The sequence below is a fragment of the Kwoniella dejecticola genome, chromosome 6, assembly GCF_000512565.2.
Source record: "Kwoniella dejecticola CBS 10117 chromosome 6, complete sequence".
NCBI classification, from domain to species: domain Eukaryota; kingdom Fungi; phylum Basidiomycota; class Tremellomycetes; order Tremellales; family Cryptococcaceae; genus Kwoniella; species Kwoniella dejecticola.
The window spans coordinates 840,105-858,362 of NC_089306.1; the positions used below are offsets into that span (position 1 = coordinate 840,105).

At 47.6% G+C, this 18,258-nt stretch overlaps 6 protein-coding genes across 6 annotated transcripts; 4 read left to right on the forward strand and 2 right to left on the reverse strand.

Moving 5' to 3' along the window:
* Positions 1-127: 127 nt before the first annotated feature.
* Positions 128-2,732, forward strand: I303_105189 (uncharacterized protein; the record flags this gene model as incomplete). The annotated part of the gene is made up of 10 exons (XM_018408657.1): positions 128-266; positions 345-510; positions 634-789; positions 910-985; positions 1,052-1,174; positions 1,247-1,349; positions 1,413-1,808; positions 1,873-2,006; positions 2,083-2,391; positions 2,472-2,732. 10 exons carry the CDS (start codon positions 128-130, stop codon positions 2,730-2,732), a joined length of 1,863 nt encoding a protein of 620 aa, XP_018262348.1.
* Positions 2,733-2,953: 221 nt separating this feature from the next.
* On the reverse strand, positions 2,954-3,661 carry I303_105190 (uncharacterized protein; the record flags this gene model as incomplete). The annotated part of the gene is made up of 2 exons (XM_018408656.1): positions 2,954-3,408; positions 3,568-3,661. 2 exons carry the CDS (start codon positions 3,659-3,661, stop codon positions 2,954-2,956), a joined length of 549 nt encoding a protein of 182 aa, XP_018262347.1.
* Positions 3,662-5,016: 1,355 nt separating this feature from the next.
* Positions 5,017-5,699, reverse strand: I303_105191 (uncharacterized protein; the record flags this gene model as incomplete). The annotated part of the gene is made up of 3 exons (XM_065969105.1): positions 5,017-5,203; positions 5,263-5,557; positions 5,645-5,699. 3 exons carry the CDS (start codon positions 5,697-5,699, stop codon positions 5,017-5,019), a joined length of 537 nt encoding a protein of 178 aa, XP_065825177.1.
* A 4,283-nt stretch (positions 5,700-9,982) lies between these two features.
* I303_105192 (uncharacterized protein) lies at positions 9,983-13,485 on the forward strand (the record flags this gene model as incomplete). Its single annotated transcript, XM_018408654.1, has 5 exons — positions 9,983-10,255; positions 10,316-12,813; positions 12,885-13,073; positions 13,183-13,275; positions 13,365-13,485. 5 exons carry the CDS (start codon positions 9,983-9,985, stop codon positions 13,483-13,485), a joined length of 3,174 nt encoding a protein of 1,057 aa, XP_018262345.1.
* Positions 13,486-14,150: 665 nt separating this feature from the next.
* Positions 14,151-15,270, forward strand: I303_105193 (uncharacterized protein; the record flags this gene model as incomplete). The annotated part of the gene is made up of 2 exons (XM_018408653.1): positions 14,151-14,801; positions 14,938-15,270. The coding sequence occupies 2 exons, from the start codon at positions 14,151-14,153 to the stop codon at positions 15,268-15,270; spliced, it is 984 nt and encodes a 327-aa protein (XP_018262344.1).
* A 751-nt stretch (positions 15,271-16,021) lies between these two features.
* I303_105194 (uncharacterized protein) lies at positions 16,022-17,659 on the forward strand (the record flags this gene model as incomplete). Its single annotated transcript, XM_018408652.1, has 5 exons — positions 16,022-16,140; positions 16,223-16,270; positions 16,330-16,446; positions 16,515-16,613; positions 16,684-17,659. The coding sequence occupies 5 exons, from the start codon at positions 16,022-16,024 to the stop codon at positions 17,657-17,659; spliced, it is 1,359 nt and encodes a 452-aa protein (XP_018262343.1).
* Positions 17,660-18,258: the final 599 nt, after the last annotated feature.

Here is an 18,258-nt window from a genome sequence, read left to right on the forward strand (position 1 = left end):
ACTGGCAGGCTGTACTGGGAATGGACTGCACTGAAGCTTGACAGCTGCCTAGACATCTCGACGACTCATAGAAAACGAAGAGTGCTGGTGATTCTGCCCGATATCAGTCTGGTGGACTGCCTACAAGATGCTCCTCTCTTCTCTCGCTCTCGCTCTCTTCCTCTCACCTCTCCTTACTGCCGCTCAGAATGGACAAAACTCACAGGCCGTACGGAGTTGTATACCATCAGGAAACGAGGAACCCATCAATGCAGCGTTCAAGAAAGGTAAGCTATCCCTCATTTTTCCTGCCTGCGGACATTGACACGGAGACTAATGTCGATTTGCTGGTTGCTCCGCTGTAGGTGGGGTAGGAACGACCGTCACACTTTGTTCAGGCTCGGTACACCGGCTGAACTCTTCGATACTGTTCACGGCGGAGAAACAGACTTTGACGACCGAGAATGATGAGAAGGGACTAGATAGAGCTTTATTGATTGTAGAAGGAGCCGATCAAGCTGCTGCTATCAGGTGAGCACGTATGACATGCCCTGCCGTCCGGACAGGATACACTACTCTCTGAAACTGAGCAAATTCACAGACCTTCATGAGGACTTCTACTGACCATCAAATGTTTTGTTGGATTGATGTTAGGGCCGACTGCCAACAATGTTCGCATGCTACGATCAAATCACTAATAATCGATGGGAACCGCCCTCAATTACTGCGTATACCGAAAGGTGACGCTTTGATCGAGATTGGGAATGCGGAGTATCAGCTTGTGAAGGACTGTAAGCTGTATGAGCCGAGGTGGGTCCGACTCTGACAATCACCGTCTGTTTCAAGTGCCATCTCGATGGCCCCGTCTCCCGATCTCCAAGCCGGGGAAAGGTTGAGCTGACTTGAATCGACGTTGTTTATGTGGTCCAGAGGGTGGAGTGCATTGCATTTCCGTGAGGGAGATAGGAAACAATGTAGATATGGGAAAGTGATTAACAATGAAATTGTGAGTGGATCAAATACTGTCATGCAGATGTGGATAGTGTGCTGAGGGTGGCTCATCATCGCACAGGGGCCTTGCGGGGAAGAATGGGACGATGACTACGATGGAGAAAACGAACTGGAACCGCCTTTCGGTAATCCGCGATCGGACGGTATAAGTTTAGCATGTAAAGACTCACTGGTCGAGAAGAATGTGAGTGACATTGTCAACCATTGAGCGTTGAAAATCGGAAGCGATAAGCTGATGTAGGAACGTACCAAACAGATTGTCTACGATACGACGGATGGAGCTATCGTACTCTTCGGATCGGCCGGTAGCGAAGTCAGGAATAATCACATATACAGTAGGACGAGGGTCGTGCTGGGAGGTGAGTCGGTCAATCTCCACAGCAAATTCAACGCTTAAACGCTGAGATCCACGGCACGCTTAGGTATAAATCTGGTCGACTATGATCCGTGGCAAGGAGACTACATGCTTGTCAACGTGCATCACAACCACCTTCACGCCTTTGGACGATATTTCAAAGTTGGAATCGTAATCGGTCCGTCCTCTTGGTCGGACGATACCGAATCGACCGTCCATTCGGCATCAGTGACGGATAATTACCTCGAGGGAGAACATTTCGGATATGGGATAGTCGTTTCTTCAGCCACCAGTTTTACCGTGTTGCGGAACACGATAGGAGAGATCAGTAAATTCAGAGGAGTCAATGGACCTCGATGTCCCAAAGCGCCGGAGAATGGGAAACCGACTGCGTTCTTGATCAATAGAGGTAGTGCGAAGGGTACTTTCCAGGACGATTTCGTTAATGGCGAAGTACAGCATAGTATGTTGATCCTCAAATACGAAGCTTTTCATCAGCTGATACCCGTGGATCCGCTCGCCGCTAGTCATCTGCTTGAATATGCCCGATGAGAATGGTCGAGCGTACACCCCATGGAGATTCCGAGACTCTCCAGCTGCGATAGCTGCTAAAGCAGCTTCAGGCGACTCAGCTTCCGATCCGATTGTCCAAGCTGCTTTTGTAGGTTCCAGCCTCCTCCTTTTTACTCAAAAGCTGTCGTATATATAGAGCTGATACGGGGTGTGGCGATTTATAGGACGCGCGAATAGCAGAAGCTTTGGTGACTTATCAATTCGCCCTGACTTCAGCGATGGACGCTATAAACGATAAGATTGAACGATTGACCAATCCAATCACGGAAGATGATTTCAAAGTACCGACTTATAAGCATGAGCATGAATTAACAGAAAAGCCAAAAAAGTTATCTTCCAGTGGGAATAGAGATATTGATGAATTGTCAAATAAGTTGGAATTGTTAGAACAAAGTGGGAGGAAGTTGAAGAAGAATTTCGATGGGTTGAAAGGAGATTTCGAGGGTCTTAGTGGAAGATTGAAGAAAGGAGCTGTGAGTGAAGTGATGCGCTGCCCACCTTCGTACCTGGATGGTATAGAAGCTTATCTCACATGCTATATCTCACTCTACAGGACGACACTAAACCAATCATCGAATCTATATTCACCCAAATCCAATCGATACTCTCAGGCTCGACACCCCTGATGACGGCCAAGCAGATCCTCTCGCAACGCGATACGAATTCTTCGACCTTTGCATCGCACGGATTGATAAATTCGATACCGTTCGGTATATACGGTGTGATATTTGGCTCGGCCCTACTGTTGTTCATAGCTAGTAATCGGATAAAGAGATTACGGAAGGGAGGAGTCAAGACGAATAAAGTGTTTTGAAACCCAATTGAGAGAACGGCTGACGCGAAAGAGGATGTCTTGGGTATATCTAGTCACCATCTGAAAATATAGATCTTAGATTTTGACTGTCAATTCGAGATGTAACATACAATGCATGTGATTCTATGAACGACTTCCGTAGTTCCCTCGTTCTAGTCTGCAATCTCATGGATGGGTTGTGTGAGCATCGTCCTCTTCGTGTCTCGTTCCAAAATACTGAATTATCCCATCCCACCTCCAATGGACGTGCTAGTGATAGTCGCGGAATGAGAATGCGAGCCACCCGCAAATTCGCCTCCTGCAGAAAGCTCATGGTGAGGCTGATGAGCTGAGGTTGAATGATCATGGGCAATGGGAAGATGGCCACGTCCACCGGTATGGGCAGTATGAGCGTGAGATGGGGAGTGAGCGTCTACGGCGGGGGAATTCCCGGTGATGGAAACTGGATTGGAGACGTGATCGTTATGACCGTTGCCGTGGGAAATAGGGGTGGGATCGGGTTTGTCGTTGGGCGAGTCTGGACCGTCTTCGCCACCTTCTTGAGGCGCACGAGCTCGAGGGAGGTCTGGGCCTTGAGCGGATGATGTAGCATGCGTATCAGAGATGGAGAGGGATTTCGATTTGTCTCTTTTGTCTTTCTTCTTCTTAGATTTCGATTTAGACTTCTGTTTCTCCTCTGTTTGCGGATTCCATATTGGATCAGTGATCAGATGACGGATCCCTTGTCACGATACGATGCAAGAAGGGCAATGGCAGGATTGAAGCAACAAAAAGGGATCAGATGGTTGTGTACTCGAGAGATGGGTTTGTTAGATCGACTGAAACCAGTACTTACTGCCCCCAGCAATGGATTTCACGGACTTGAAGATATCACTAACGGCTTTTCGTAACACGTCCATGGGGTTGGACTTCTTGACTGGCTGATCCATCTTTCGCTAAAGATGTGGTAGATATTGAGATTGAAATAAATTTGTTGGTTAATAAATGCGGTGTGAGAAGGAATCGCGTCTATATACGGACGTGATTCCCTTATACCTCAATTTGTCTCTTCCTTCATGGGGTCATGGTGTTTTAAGAGTCGTACTTGTGTATGTAGTAACATAGCTGGACACACAGACACGAAACAGGAAGGTCAGGCTAAAAGTCTGTGCGCACCCTCGTGTCGGTAGGTCCTTTGAGCTATAGTCCAGTGACCGTGCACATTGGAAACCCAATGTCCCCTACTTGCCCATACATCCTCGTCCAGATGTTTCGAAACGTACACATGCATGAAACTGCAATGAACAACGGTGAATGCGAATACTTGTAAAGCAGTATCATCCTCCACAACCCCCACAACCGCCTCCGCCACATGAACTCCTATTCTCCTGTCACTCTCTCGCTCGAGTCGGTGTTGGACTGGGCGTGGTAGATGGTCTGCGATCGAGAAACGGTATGACTCCTTTTTTAGCCATGAGTTCCTCGGTACTTGTGCATGTGTTTATACTGATACTGCTGGGATAAGGAAGTAAAAGTGATCACTCACTCGTGCTAGAGGTCTCTTAAAGCGTCGTGCAACATAGCGCACATCAGGTCCAGTAGGTGTACCCCCGTGCTCACTTACACCTTTGTTCGAGCAACAGCCACCTCTCAACCTCAGTAGAATTGTTTTCTCCCCTAATTTTGGTGAGGTCTGAGCATTTTGCCCAGCAGCAAGTCCTGGGTTCATCTCGTCGATCAGGCTCGCCATTGAGACTGGAGATAGCTATCGGGACCAATGACTCACGGGTCTTGCTACTGATATATCTCCGGAAGGATATCATTCTCAGCATCACTCAATGCTGCTCTCGGGATTCAGATGATAGCGAATAGCGAGAAAAAATTGTATTGAGAATATGCGAGAGAAAATGGCCATACATGCAGTATTGTGTTGAGAGGATGATGAGGTCGAGGCAAATTCACCATTCGGCCTTACAGGCAGATTAGTGTACTCAGGATTGATCGGCATTGATTAAGAGTAGCGTATCTGATGTATTTTATGTATTTGTTGTATAACGCACAGTCAATCAATGCGCGCCTCGGTAAATTGATCAACTGATCAAAAGTAAAAAGTCGGAGATGAAGAACTAAAAACGTGTGTTGGTCGTGTCAAGGTAGAGCCCGTGTATACACTATTTAGTCACACAGCCGCATCACCAAGAACCGTCTGTCTAGCTTCGCTATATCGTACCAAGAGATCTGCGTCCGCGTTTATTCATCTCATAGCAATGTGACAAATGCACAGACATGGGCTGTCCTTGCTGATCTAGTAGTGTAAATAGCGCTTGTTATCATTATCCACCTCCGTTCCCCCGCCACACCCACCACCACCGCCCCCTCCGCCACCGCCATCCCCTCCTGAATGTCCTCCTCCTCCTCCATCTCCACCTGATGATCCACCGCCTCCGCCTCCGCAGTTTGAAGATCCTCTGCCTTTTGGTTCATTTCCCCATCTATCATCAGGTCAGTGCACAGAAACAAAAATCAGCGGAAGACCGTGTTACCAACATACCGTGTGATGTGCAGACGTGGGAGCGCAGGGGACGGTAGTTGGGTTGTAGGTAGGGGATACTCACTCGATCTAATGCCATGCAACGTCAGTATAGTATCTTGGTGTTCAAGTAAGGCCAGGGAATGAACGAGACTTTGAAACTTGGGAAATACTGTAGGGTGTGCTAGGATACTCACATGCTTCGAAGAGAAACAACCCCCTCTCATCCTCAGAACGTGTCCTTGTTTCTGGTTGACATATTCAGCAGTCCCGGGCTTGTCGCTCCCATTGGCATTCGGTTCAGTTACTTCACGCCCTACCGAGCAGAGCGGACGTCAGCAAAGCTGATCAATCACTGATCATGGGGATCTACAGTTGAGTGGGGGTTTCCTTCACGACATACCTTGAGATTTGAGCTTGTTCATCCCAGTCCACCTTTCCATGATTTGCAGACCCATTTTCGCGAACTCTGCGTATGGAGTTTGCAGGAAGGTCACAACAAAGAAGAAGGTAAGATTGTGAGAAGAATTATCTGGCCAAAGTGAGGACGTCTTCATTCAATATATTGTCGCATGCATGTCCACCATCGTTACCATCATTCCAGGCTCAGACGATTCCGGTGCGCATGCAACGAGGTCAAGAGAATCAAGGCATGATCGTCATCATTGTATGTAATTCCAGATCAAGCCACCTCAAGGAAGTCGTTCTTGATCGATAGAACGCTTGATTGACTGTTTGATTGATTGACCAAATGATCGATTTATACACAAGTCTGATTGTTTGATCGATGATGGTAATTGAGTGATGGTGTGAGCAGATCAATCCTGTGTAGGCCGCTTGTCCACGATGTTGATAATTTCCGCTTCAAATTGTTTGGGATGGAACAAACCTTCGACTGCACCCTGCGCGACGAGGCTTGGGCGGAAGTATGGCTTGTGAAGAAGTCATCATCAACCGTAAGTGTCTGATGCATTCCAGCTAGGCTCCTCAAGTGGCCACGCTCAATCAGTGGCTGCACCGTCTCCTTGGAAATCTCCGTTCGGGAGCTCAGAACAAACAGTGACTTACAAGCAGGAGCTCACGTCGCACAGCTTTTGTGGTCGGCAAAGCTTCATGCTATCACTGGAAAGACGAATCACTATTCAACTGGAATTCAGGTCCTTGACTAGGTCCAATAAGTGTTCTGCCGTTACTAATACCGCACTAGTGAATATGGATCTTCTCACGTGAACAGGATCTAGATCCATAAGCTCCCAAGCTTACGCTCGCGGCGGCATCTGCGAGGCGAGCTAGCTGAAATACTTTACATAACCCCATGTGCACTCCCCTCTTTGTGACATGCTTCGGTCTCGTAAAATCATAAGTCAAGAGGAGACAGATGAAGTGTCGAACGAAGCGAACACCGTTTAAATCGAAAATTTCTGCGGCTGCTCTGTGCGGGGAGAGGGCTCTCCTTTCGAGGATCAAGCATAAATTAGCGAAGTGCACCATGAGCGGAAGCCGCTGGAACGGTCTGGTCCCCTAGGCTTAGCTCCCGGCATTTCGCGCTTATGTGTAAAATTCCTTGCGCAATCGCCAAATATCATATACCATATGCCATATGTCATAATATGGCATATGTTTTATGCCAGATGTGATCGAACGATGCCATAAGGTAGAATGGGAAATTTGAGAAAACCTTCTGGCCCAGGGCAAACCTCTGCGAAATGACGGTATACCATCCGCCCTAGTCTTGATCATGGGGACGGATGATCCCTTCCATCCAGCCGTCAACGTAAACGTAAAGAAAGATCTCCGGCTATAATCGTCTTTACCCATTATTCTGGATGTGTGAGTTGTACGACGTATCAGTCCGAACGACTCAGATCGATAAGACCGATAGGAACGTCAACATAATATACTCCCCTCAAGTTCTCTGGTCGAGTGGACAGGCGACAGCCTGTGATAGCCGAAATCATCAGGTAACGAAGAAAAGAGGGTCCCGAGAAGAATGGGGAATGGGGAATACACCAAATATAGAATCTCGCTAGAATCAGAACATGTAGTCGGGAACGGTAAAGTACATATGCTTGATTTCTCGGTCTTCTGTTTCCATTTCACGTCTCTAGTCTGGGTCTTTGAGCAGACCCATCTGCATCTATGTGTAGGAGTATGCACATCTTTTTCAGAGTACGACTTTCATGACCCAAAAATTTTAGTCTGGAATCAATTCTGAGATGAAGAAGCTAGAATGCTTTACTATTTTGGGGCAGCTCAACGATGATGACGATATCTTATCCAGGTTGAGAAGCGGCCGGACCTTGAAAAACTTTTCTTCGGTAGTCAACGCCAAATTCGACCCAATCTGATCCAAACCAATCCGAATCTGCCTGCTCCGCTCGCAACCGTCCCCCGTCAGACTGGTAGTCGAAACCTTACTTGGCCGTTGATAGTCGATACCCGATCCTGAACACAGCCCCAAAGCCAGCTCGAACTATGCGGGGCGCGGCCGAGTGGATAGTAATCGCAAGCGGATCTATGTTGTACGCGGTCATTCTGGAAGGGAGAGCTGAATGGAGCAATGGAGCGTTGGACGGCACTCCGGCGTAATCCTCATCCAGCCAAGGTCGGGAAGGTAAGCTGTTGCGTCGAATATCGGACAATTAAATCAGACTTGAAGTGGTCAGCAGTCCGAAGTCAGAGCAGCGCAGTTGGTAGAAAGAGTAAAAAACCAAACCTTTGAAAAGCCAAGTGACGGAATAAGGGGTGATCAGGGACGGAAAGCTATCTTGAGAAACTCTCCGAACTAGCTGCTCTAATCAGCCCTCGTGTCAACCGTCAACGGGTCAAAGCGGACCATATACTCAGGGTAAATAATTAGCCAAGCTGATTAAGGCTCTAAGACATACATGCATGCAAGCATCATACTACTTAGGATAAGCAAGCCATAGGAGCAAATAGGAGATATTCGGTACCTGTCCTCCAAGACCACCCCTTCGTATCGTAGGGACACGTTAGAGGATTATTTGACTGTTGAGTTATACCCTGAACAATGCAAGCAGAGTAGAAACGTTATTGGTGCCTGAGTAAGAGAGCCTAGAGTAAGTTGTGAGCAGGTGCAAGCAGGCAGCGTAAAACGTAGGAATGACTAATCGGTAATAGAAATAACCAAATAACCAGATACCACATACATACGAGTATACGAGTACCGCCTGGATTCGCACTCCTTTATCTCTTGGACGTGTACAGTATTGCGTGTTCATCACCATCCATCCGTCTTTGCAATTCTGCATCTCCCCCTTATCCGTCCGCATTCATCCTAATCCTTCTGTATTCTAGTACAATCTTTCAGCGATACATCTTCACCGTTATTTGTCCATATACACCCGCGGACCCATCAAAGTCAAGGTCAAAGGTATCTCGAAGGAAGATCGCCGTGCACTGTTTTAGCCGAAGCCCGAACAACCCATTGACGACCCACTGTAGACCACCCGAGATCACAGCGCGATAGGCTAGAAGCAAGAGGAAGAGACAAGACGGATACTCTGAAGGCTCGTTGATGGATCCCTTCCGTCACTTGGACTGGTTGTTTCATATACGTCCTCGGCATAAACGGACTTAGGGTAACTCGAGATCAAAGATACAAATAGGGATAAGCGGAGGCCGGACACTGTTCACCATCAGACATCCATCAAAACGTCTTCACCTCCTTTGCCTTGACCTCCCCATCATCGATATCGCTACTATCATCGATATCGCTACTAAACTAAACGACTGGTACATTCGAGACTATTTCGACACAGCATCATAGGGTTCTCAAGAATACTTTGTCCATAACTCAACCCTGTCCTCGCTTCGGTTAATCATATTTCAACAACCTATATCAAACACGACCAAGTATAATAACCAAGACCTTATTCTGCTACGAACAGAGATACCTTCGATCGCTTGTTGAAGGACTATCGCTACAAGAGTCACCGACGGGTCAGCATACGATATACAGATCTGGTGAGTACTTAACTTCCCTTTATCATCTCTTGTTCTACCTAGACTATCAGACGTATACTTCGTCTCATCAATGCCTTTCAGCCTTTGAACCGTCTCAAAGGACTTTCTCTGTAAAATCTCACATTGTCAACATACCACATTCTGAAAACCTGGATATCTCTCATCATCACATCTCTCTGTCTGCGCCGTCTAGCAAAATCTAACGACACTGTGTCGCTCATCTAGTGCAGACGCAATCAAGATCCGCCTGACCAGCTCTGAGCAGTATCGGCGCTTGACCACCTTCAGTACTCTCTTCCGGAACACCAGGCATTGACAATAAATGTGAGTTTAAACACCTATCGATACAATCATCTTCTTTGTTTTATCCTTTCACTACACCATCAATCCCCATCCGGTCGTCTTGCATCGTACTATCCCTTTCGGTCCTGCCTCTGCCTTAGACTGCGACGACAAAGGAACAAAGCGAGCACTCTATCCCGAACATATCGCCGTTGGATGGGTGGAATACGGAGATCAGGGGCGAGAATGGTCCATGTGGTCACTTTTCACCAGGAGGGCATTCATGCCTGATTTGTGAATGATATATAGAAGGGATAATGGAGAGCGTTACCGACAGATATGAAGCTTTTCGACGGACTTTTCGCTTCCCACTTATAATCTGTTTGCTGAATGATCTTGAAACTCTGCTGACGTTTTTGCTTGACTTCGTTCGCATACACTGCTATAATTTAATCATTGATCCGATGTCAAAATGTCCTCGAATGATAATACCATCAATTCGTCCTTTCTCGTGCCGCCCCTTCCTGTTCGAAGACAGGTGCCATCGCAATATCCCAAGTTGAACACGGACAATATCAGTAATACCTATAATAATCTCGACAGACCTCATTCCGCCGGTAGTCGGCCAACACCTGCACCATTACATCTGCACAGACGAGCTATCAGCTCTATATCTGGCCTTCCCGTGATCCCAAGCGCATCGCTTGAACCTAGCTCCATGTCATATCAATGGGCACCTCCTGGGGTATGTATTTTTCGCAATGTCTCGTTTTCAGAAAATGCTGACACCTTTGCAATTTTACAGTACGACTCACAGACATACAGTAATGCCGTAGCTCAACCTGTTCCCAACCCCGATGAGAAGGACTCGCTGAGCCTTGGCCTGGGTACGGGGCAGGGGGTTCTGGACCTGATGGGAATGCATCAGCCAGGTCTGTCCGTCTCCGCGCCGACTTCAGCAAATACTTCGAATGGCGATTCGGGATATACCGATTACCAGTACCCTGGTTCTTTCACATATCGACCATCTTTGAATGTTGATACCACCAACTCGTCCTTTGTCACTCCTCGTACATCTGGACACTTCCCGCCGAATTCAGCGTACTCATCAAATCCACCTTCCGGACTACCGACAGACTCCACTTCGACCGACGGCGAGCTCATTACTCCTGGACTACCTGTACCCTTCCCCAACGGATATGGAAATTTCTCGACCAATGGTAATATGGCAGACTACTACAACGCTAATGGTACATCCTCGACAGCTCAGCAGAATTACCAATACCTTCCTTCCCAATCGATGTACCAGCCCGTTCCTCAAATGTTCCAGCCCCAAGCTCAAGGAACCATATCGCCTTCCCAGCTTGGAACTACTCAAAGTCTGAAACCAACCAAGAGTTTCAGTGATTTACTCATGGGCAGCAGAGCGTCCTCTTCATCATCAAGCTCTGCTGAGGGTCAGCATGATTGGAGTGGAAATGTATTGGATGATTGGACGAAACCTCTCGGTAAAGCTTTACACCATGATCAACAAATCAACAATTCCGCCATCGACTATTCAAATCTCGCTGGTCCACCAAAAACTTCGATGAATCTGGCGCCAACACTGCAAGTCTCAACTCCTGCTGCTGGAGCGCTGGATGAAGCCATGCGACAGTATGTGCATGCTTCTAATCGACTGGCATTCGGTGAACGAAAAATCATAGTCATGAGTCCAAAGGTCGGTCAGAAGAGTTATGGTACGGAGAAGAGGTTCCTTTGTCCTCATCCTCAAGCTACGTTGATAGGTGGATCATGGTGGAACAAAGCTCAAGACGGCTGTCCAATCTCTCCTCTTGTCGCCCCAAGAGTGAATATCAGTCTGACAGGCGAACAACCGGTTAAAGACGCCTCGGTCAGCTGGACAGCTGTCAGTGGGAAAAACCTAGACGAAAAAATCAATACCACTGCTATCAACGTCAACGACCAACCGTTTGTGGGTAATGTGGCTGGCAAAAATCTGCATATCTCGGACAACGACGGCAAGAGGCGGGAAGTCAAAGCTCTAGTGACCATAAAAGCGCCTCTCAAGGTGTTTGCCGGACCCAACGGATGGGGTTACAACAAGAACACGTTGAAGGACATCAATGATGAGCGGACCTTGGGTGTTTTCGAGAGCAAGGAAATAAAGGTCATAAGTAAACCTAGTAAGAAGAAATCTAGCGCGAAAGCCGGAGAAATGATCATTGCGCATGGTTCGACAATCGCCCTCTTCAACCGTGTCAAATCACAGACTACGTCCACGAGATACCTATCAGTCGTGCCAGACTTCACCCGCATACGGGGATCCGATGGATTGCCTGTTACTGGGGCTCAACCACCCGTCTATCCTGATCAACAGTCCGCTTTCAGTGGCTTCACGGCCGATGCGCACGATTGGGAATCATTCATAATATGGCTTGTTGACCCTAACCGACCCGGTGGACCAAGTCTCGCTCCTCATCCCCACCCTGACTGGCCCTCACCTCCTGCAAATGTGATGACTCCGAGCATGCTCGTACCGCCGATACGGTACAACTCGACCGTTGTTTTGCAGTCACTTCAAACAGGAGTCATCTCTCCAGTTTTGATTGTGCGAAGAATCGAGTCGGATGCTGAAGCTGTTGGGATGGATGGGCACAATGCGGACTCCCCGTCATCATTACCAATGGGAGAGTATGCGGGAGACTTGGTGTCTCAGCTACAAAAGGTGGCTTTCGAACTTTATCGGACCGACACTATCGAACGATTGAGTAATGACCCAAGGTATGGCGGACTTTGGCTAGCTTGTACGCAAGAAGCTGTTTCGGAGCAGTATGTCATTCAGGAGCGGAAATGGACAAACGTGCAATTACCTCATCGTGGAGGATCCAGACCCAATTCGGTTCCCAACACCCCCCAACAACGGTTTGGCGTCTTGCCTATGACACCACATACGAATAACATGGGTTTACCTTCGACGCCCTCCAGTCCTGTCAGCTCTAACTCTTCGTCAAACCTGGATTACTTTGGTACGCACTCACGAAAATCTTCTTCACATTCTCTAATGTCACCTAATATTCCTGAAATGCCTTTACCACCCAATTCGACAGATGGTGGACCAGTCCGAAGACATCGTACGGGATCTATACCGAAGAATGGCCATGCCCCATTCGCTAGACCTTTACACAAGAAGAGAGGGTCTTCTAGCGGCTCATTAGAATACCTACCTTCGCCGGCTATGACTTCGTCCCCAGAGAATCATAGGATGCAATGGACGATGGACGTGGGCGACATTTGTGTCTGGTAAGTTCGCGCTTGTCCCCGTGTTTTGGAAACCGTTGCTTATGCTGATAATGCTTTGAAACGTGATTTAGGAGTATTGTCAGTACCGAGCAAACAACGTATACGTTCTACGTCCCGCCATACGCCACGGATCCCGTCGAACCATATGCACCATTTCCGGTCGCCAATCGGATGTTACCTTCCCACTTGAGTGCCGACAATGGACCGGCCAGATATAATCATCAATACACTTCTTCGACTGAGGCACCTCTGATGACACTGTGAGTGATCTCGGCTGAACACCGTCTCGCAAAAACGAAAAGCATGGTGCTGATATTTAGAACCTTGTCCCCTCCCTCTCCTTCATCGTTGTCGCCTGTGTAATTGCAGATACGGCAAAAACTTCGTCCGAGCTCCCGATGGTCATGCGCACCATGTCGTATACTACGGCACTTCGCCTGCGAGCTACAATGAAGTCCGATGGTGAGTAGTAGTGATTTCATCGTTCATGAATTATTGGTCTAAATGAGGGACAAAGTTGACAACAATTTCGTTTTCTGTTCCTATTCTAGTCAAGAAGTCATGGCAGCTGCTGAACCCTCTTTACCCCCGGGAACAAAAACGCCCATTTTCATAGTCCGAGAAGATGGTGGAGTGATTGTACCGACCAACTTAACATATCCACCTATGTAGCAATCGCAAACCCACCCGACAAAGCACATCATCACCAGACAACCCGACATATCGACACAGCAATTGTAAGATACCATATCATATCACCAAACCGCATTTTCCAATCCATTCGGCCCGTTCATCTTCTTTCATCTCAGTATAGAATAGATTTTTCCTTCCTTCTTCGCTCGTCTGATAAATGTTTATCTCTCCTTCGTCCTTGCGCTTTGACAATCTCACACACAGCATATACATTTTCAGTAACACTACGACGACTTAATCTCAATGCAAGTATTGATATCTCATATGATCCCGATCCTCTGTTGATGTCGATGTAGGAGAAGCATCGACTGAGATATGTATACGTATGAACGATAGTATGCAGCCAAACTATTGGATACCCAACCTGGCTGTACGTTTGTCTGACAGTGGTCAGCGAGCAATGGGATTTGGGAGTTCAAGATGATTACTCCGCTTATCTAGGTGTTGTGTAAGCCTGTCCCAGGATTTAGTACGGTGTTTCCCCGATAACCGGGGCACCATAGCACCATAGAAATCAAAAATACAGTATCTCCATATCTCTGAGTCCGGCCGGAATTCAGGCTCATGCGCCTTTTGGTGTACGAGTACAACAAGGAAGTTTAGCTTGATAGCAACTATATTACTATAAGAGCACTTCGCAGAAAATGTCCAGCTCAAGGTCAGGTCAAGTACTTTGCAGGCAATGCATGAAAGCCTCGACTCTGACCCAACGATGTCTGAGTCCATGGCCCTCACACCCCAGCGCCGCCGTCTTTGTTCCTTCTCACTCGGCTGTTTGTCCGCGACTTCGAGTTGGAGCTCGATCTTCAAATCTCGCTAGATCCACCTTGCCCCACATCCGAGCATACTCATCTACCTCCAAGCCCCCTTCCAACTCGTCCCTGTCGGCGTCCTCCGGCTTGTCTTCATCCTCGTCCTCCGAAAGAGCAGCAGAACCGACCCCGCGCCCGCCAAAACGGCCGTCTCCATATCGATTACTCCAGCCACACGCTTTCTTATCTGATTTCGCGCCTTTGCATATATCAGGATGGAGGCTGGACACGCTGCCGTCTTCGAGCTGGAATCAGGACCGGTATAAGGATCAAGGTCAAGGCAAAGAGGAAGATGATTCGCCCGGTGTCGATGTTTACGAGAATAGCGGTGGGGTCGAAGAAGGCGGAGGAGCCGGAGGGAGAGCAGGTGATTTACAAGATCGCCGACTTGTTAGAGCATTTCAAATGGGGGAAGGTAAAGAAGGGTGGAGGGATACTATTGGATTTGTGAGGAAGGTAGGAGAGATAGTAGAAGAGGAAGATGTGAGTGCGTACGATGGACTGTCTTTGGAATGAGAGAAAGAGACTAGGTGTGATGTTATGTGATTCTGGCGGATGTTCAGATGTTCGAATATTCATACGCTCAGATATTGATTCGATGATTCTCGTATTGTCGCAGCATCACCCAACGATATCAATCAGTCCTTCATCGGATTATTCACCGTCTTCATCTACCTTAGACATGATAAGACAAGCCGAAGAGAGTCGGGGACAAGGGTATATAGTGGAAATTTCAACTCATACACATACACCATTACCGCCTTACCCCACTCCCACTCCCACTCCCACTGCTCCGACCGGTACGAAAGACAAGACCGGCAAAAGCCATTCAGATTCTACCAAGATAAGGCCAGGTATCACCAGGAAGGACATCAAGCTAGCTGAGTGGTTGGAAAGTGCTTGGAAGGAGGTGATGCGTGGTAGGGAGAGGGTAGAGGTTAAGGCTGAGTGATTGTATGAAAGCTACTGTGATCCTGAGACTGTGTGTCCTCGGAAGAATTCTTATCATGCATGTGCTGTGTTGTATCATATATCATGTATAATGATAATGGGAAAGAGCTGCTCAAAACGCGTCGGAAGTAGACGGATAAACGGCGAGCCAAGCGTTGTACGAGTACGAGTAAACGTGTCAAGCAGTCTCGGCTCGACTCTTGTCTCTTGGATTTCCAGTGGATTTTATGATTCTAATTTTTGGGTTAGATCAAAGGAAGAATTTTATTTTGTAGGATAGGATAGGATCGGATCGGATTCAGGGTTTTCATTCGCAATTTACTGGGTTTTTCCACCATTTTTGATTTTTTGTGGGGTGGGGCTTAGTTTTACTGCTAAGTAGCAATAAATGCATGGATCCACCATACACCACCATACACCTCGACGACCAATTGAAATCTGTTGAAACTGATCGACCATATTCACTCACTCACTCACTCACTTCCAGCCCATCATTCCATCAGCACTCTTTCAAATTCCCATCCCATCTTTCGATTCTCCTTATTCCTTTCTACCCAGATCGAAAATCTCTCTTATCACCCTTTTCCGCATTGGTCTATCACAAAAGAACGTTTCCAACTGTATAGATAAGTAAAGCGTTGATCTACTTAGATTCGCTCTATCTTACCTTACCGTACCATTAACGTTCACCATCACTTTCACTTGACTCCACCTCCATTTGAACGATTTCCCATCCCATCGTAACGAGCAAGATGTCCACTCAAGCTAGCTTAAGACAACGAGTCCCTTCTCCTTCTCCCGCTGCCGGACAGGTAGAGAAGGATCAGCTCCTTCGTGAAGCTGAAGATGCCGAGGTCACTGAAGGTCAAAGGTAGGTTAAGTACCACGACTTTAATGTGACTCGCCGCTCCAAACGAGATTTTGTACTTGGTACTGATTCAACCTGATCATAGATTCATCGTGCCCAACTTCACTGTCAAGCAGTTGCTCGACGCTATTCCGTGAGTTGTGGTACGATCTTCGCTACGATTGATTCGCGCGCTAATATCCCTTATTTCAGCGCTCACTGTTTCCACCGATCTGCCATCCACTCTTCCCTCTACGTCGTCCAAGACTTCGTCCTCCTTGGCGCCTTGGTTTACGGTGCTTACAACATCGACCCCTTCCTTGCTAAATAGTGCGTCCATTCAAACTTTTGCCTTTTGACGCAGGTGCCGTGCTGACGTGGAATCTATTGCTCAATAGCAACCTGTCTCCTGTTGCTTTCCAAGCTGCACGAATCGCCCTCAACTCCCTCTACGTATTCGCTGCTGGTTTAGTCGGTACCGGTGTATGGGTTATTGCGTAAGTCATGATGTCCCCAATTTTGCGATGTTTGAAGCGATAATTGACGCGGTTCTGTGTACGTGTATAGCCACGAATGTGGTCATCAAGGATACTCCTCTTCCAAGACCATCAACAACACTGTAGGATGGTTCCTTCATTCCGCCTTGTTGGTTCCTTACCACTCGTGGAGAATCTCTCACGGTCGACACCACGCCGCCACCGGACATTTGACCCGAGACGAGGTCTTCGTCCCCGTCACCCGAAAGGACCGAGGTGTACCGGAGATGAAGGAGGAGGGAGAGATCTTGGGTCTCAATGTCACTGAGGAAAGACAATCTGAATTGGCTGAATTACTCGAAGATGCTCCCCTCGCTGTACTTTTCAACTTGTTCATCCGACAATTAGTCGGTTGGCCAGCTTACTTGGCAGTCAATGCGTCCGGTCAAAAACACTACCCCAACTGGACCAACCACTTCACTCCTTCATCAATCATCTTCAAGGCATCGCACTTCTGGCAAATCATCTGGTCCGACATCGGTGTCGTCCTTACCCTTGCTGCTCTTTCGTTCTGGACTTACAAGCGAGGATTTTCCGAAGTTTTGGTCACCTACATCTTGCCTTACCTCTTCGTCAACAACTGGCTGGTATTCATCACTTACTTGCAACACACCGACCCGGCCCTCCCTCATTATTCAGCTAACCAATGGACCTTCGCTCGAGGCGCACTGGCTACCGTCGACCGAACGTTCATGGGACCAATCGGAGGATACATCTTACATGGTATCTGTGAGACTCACGTCGCTCATCATATCTCCTCGAAGATCCCTCATTACAACGCCTGGGAAGCTACGGAAGCCCTCAAGAAATTCTTGGGTCCCCATTATCAACGATCAGAGGAGAACATGTTCGTGTCCTGCTACAAGTCTTACAGAGACTGTGTGTACGTCGAGGACAACCAGGATATCGTCTTCTACAAGAACGCTAGAGGTGTTGCCCAGAAAGTGGCTGTGGATGAGAATGGAAACATTTCGGATTCAGGTGTCGATATGACTGAATCCAAGTAGATTGATTAATCACCCTTTCTCTCGGGACTTCGCTCAGATGGAGCGGATGAGCTTGAATGGAGTGAACGATAAAATGGGTTCAACACCATATCCTTGACGTTCTTTCTTCCTTCAAGACACGCACAATACATACATACATACAGTACATTCTTTACAATCACTCACCCCATTCGGTATATAGACAGTTAGACTAGAAAAAAAGCAAAATACCATTTGTTTCCTTTCTCATGAATATCTGCTCGTGTCTTCTGTCCCGTTCTGCAGTCTATCTCGTTTGCTTCGAATTGTCAGGATGCTGTGACGATTTTCCTTGCGGGACTTAACATGAGGAAGCATGCCTTCGTCAGGAGGATGCACGACCCCCCTTTATCAGCGACGACCGCCGATAAGGGAATTGCCTAATTGAGTAGAAAGCAGGCGATTGCGTAATTTCCGTTGCGTATACGCTTTTACCCCGTGGAGAATTGCCACCGATAAGTTAGTTGAATGCGGTTTCACAATCCACTCAACCGCATACATGCACACCTCAGCTCACCTCAGCTCACATTGACTTCCTTTCTTCTTCCTTTCATCTTCCTCTTCATCATCATCATCATACT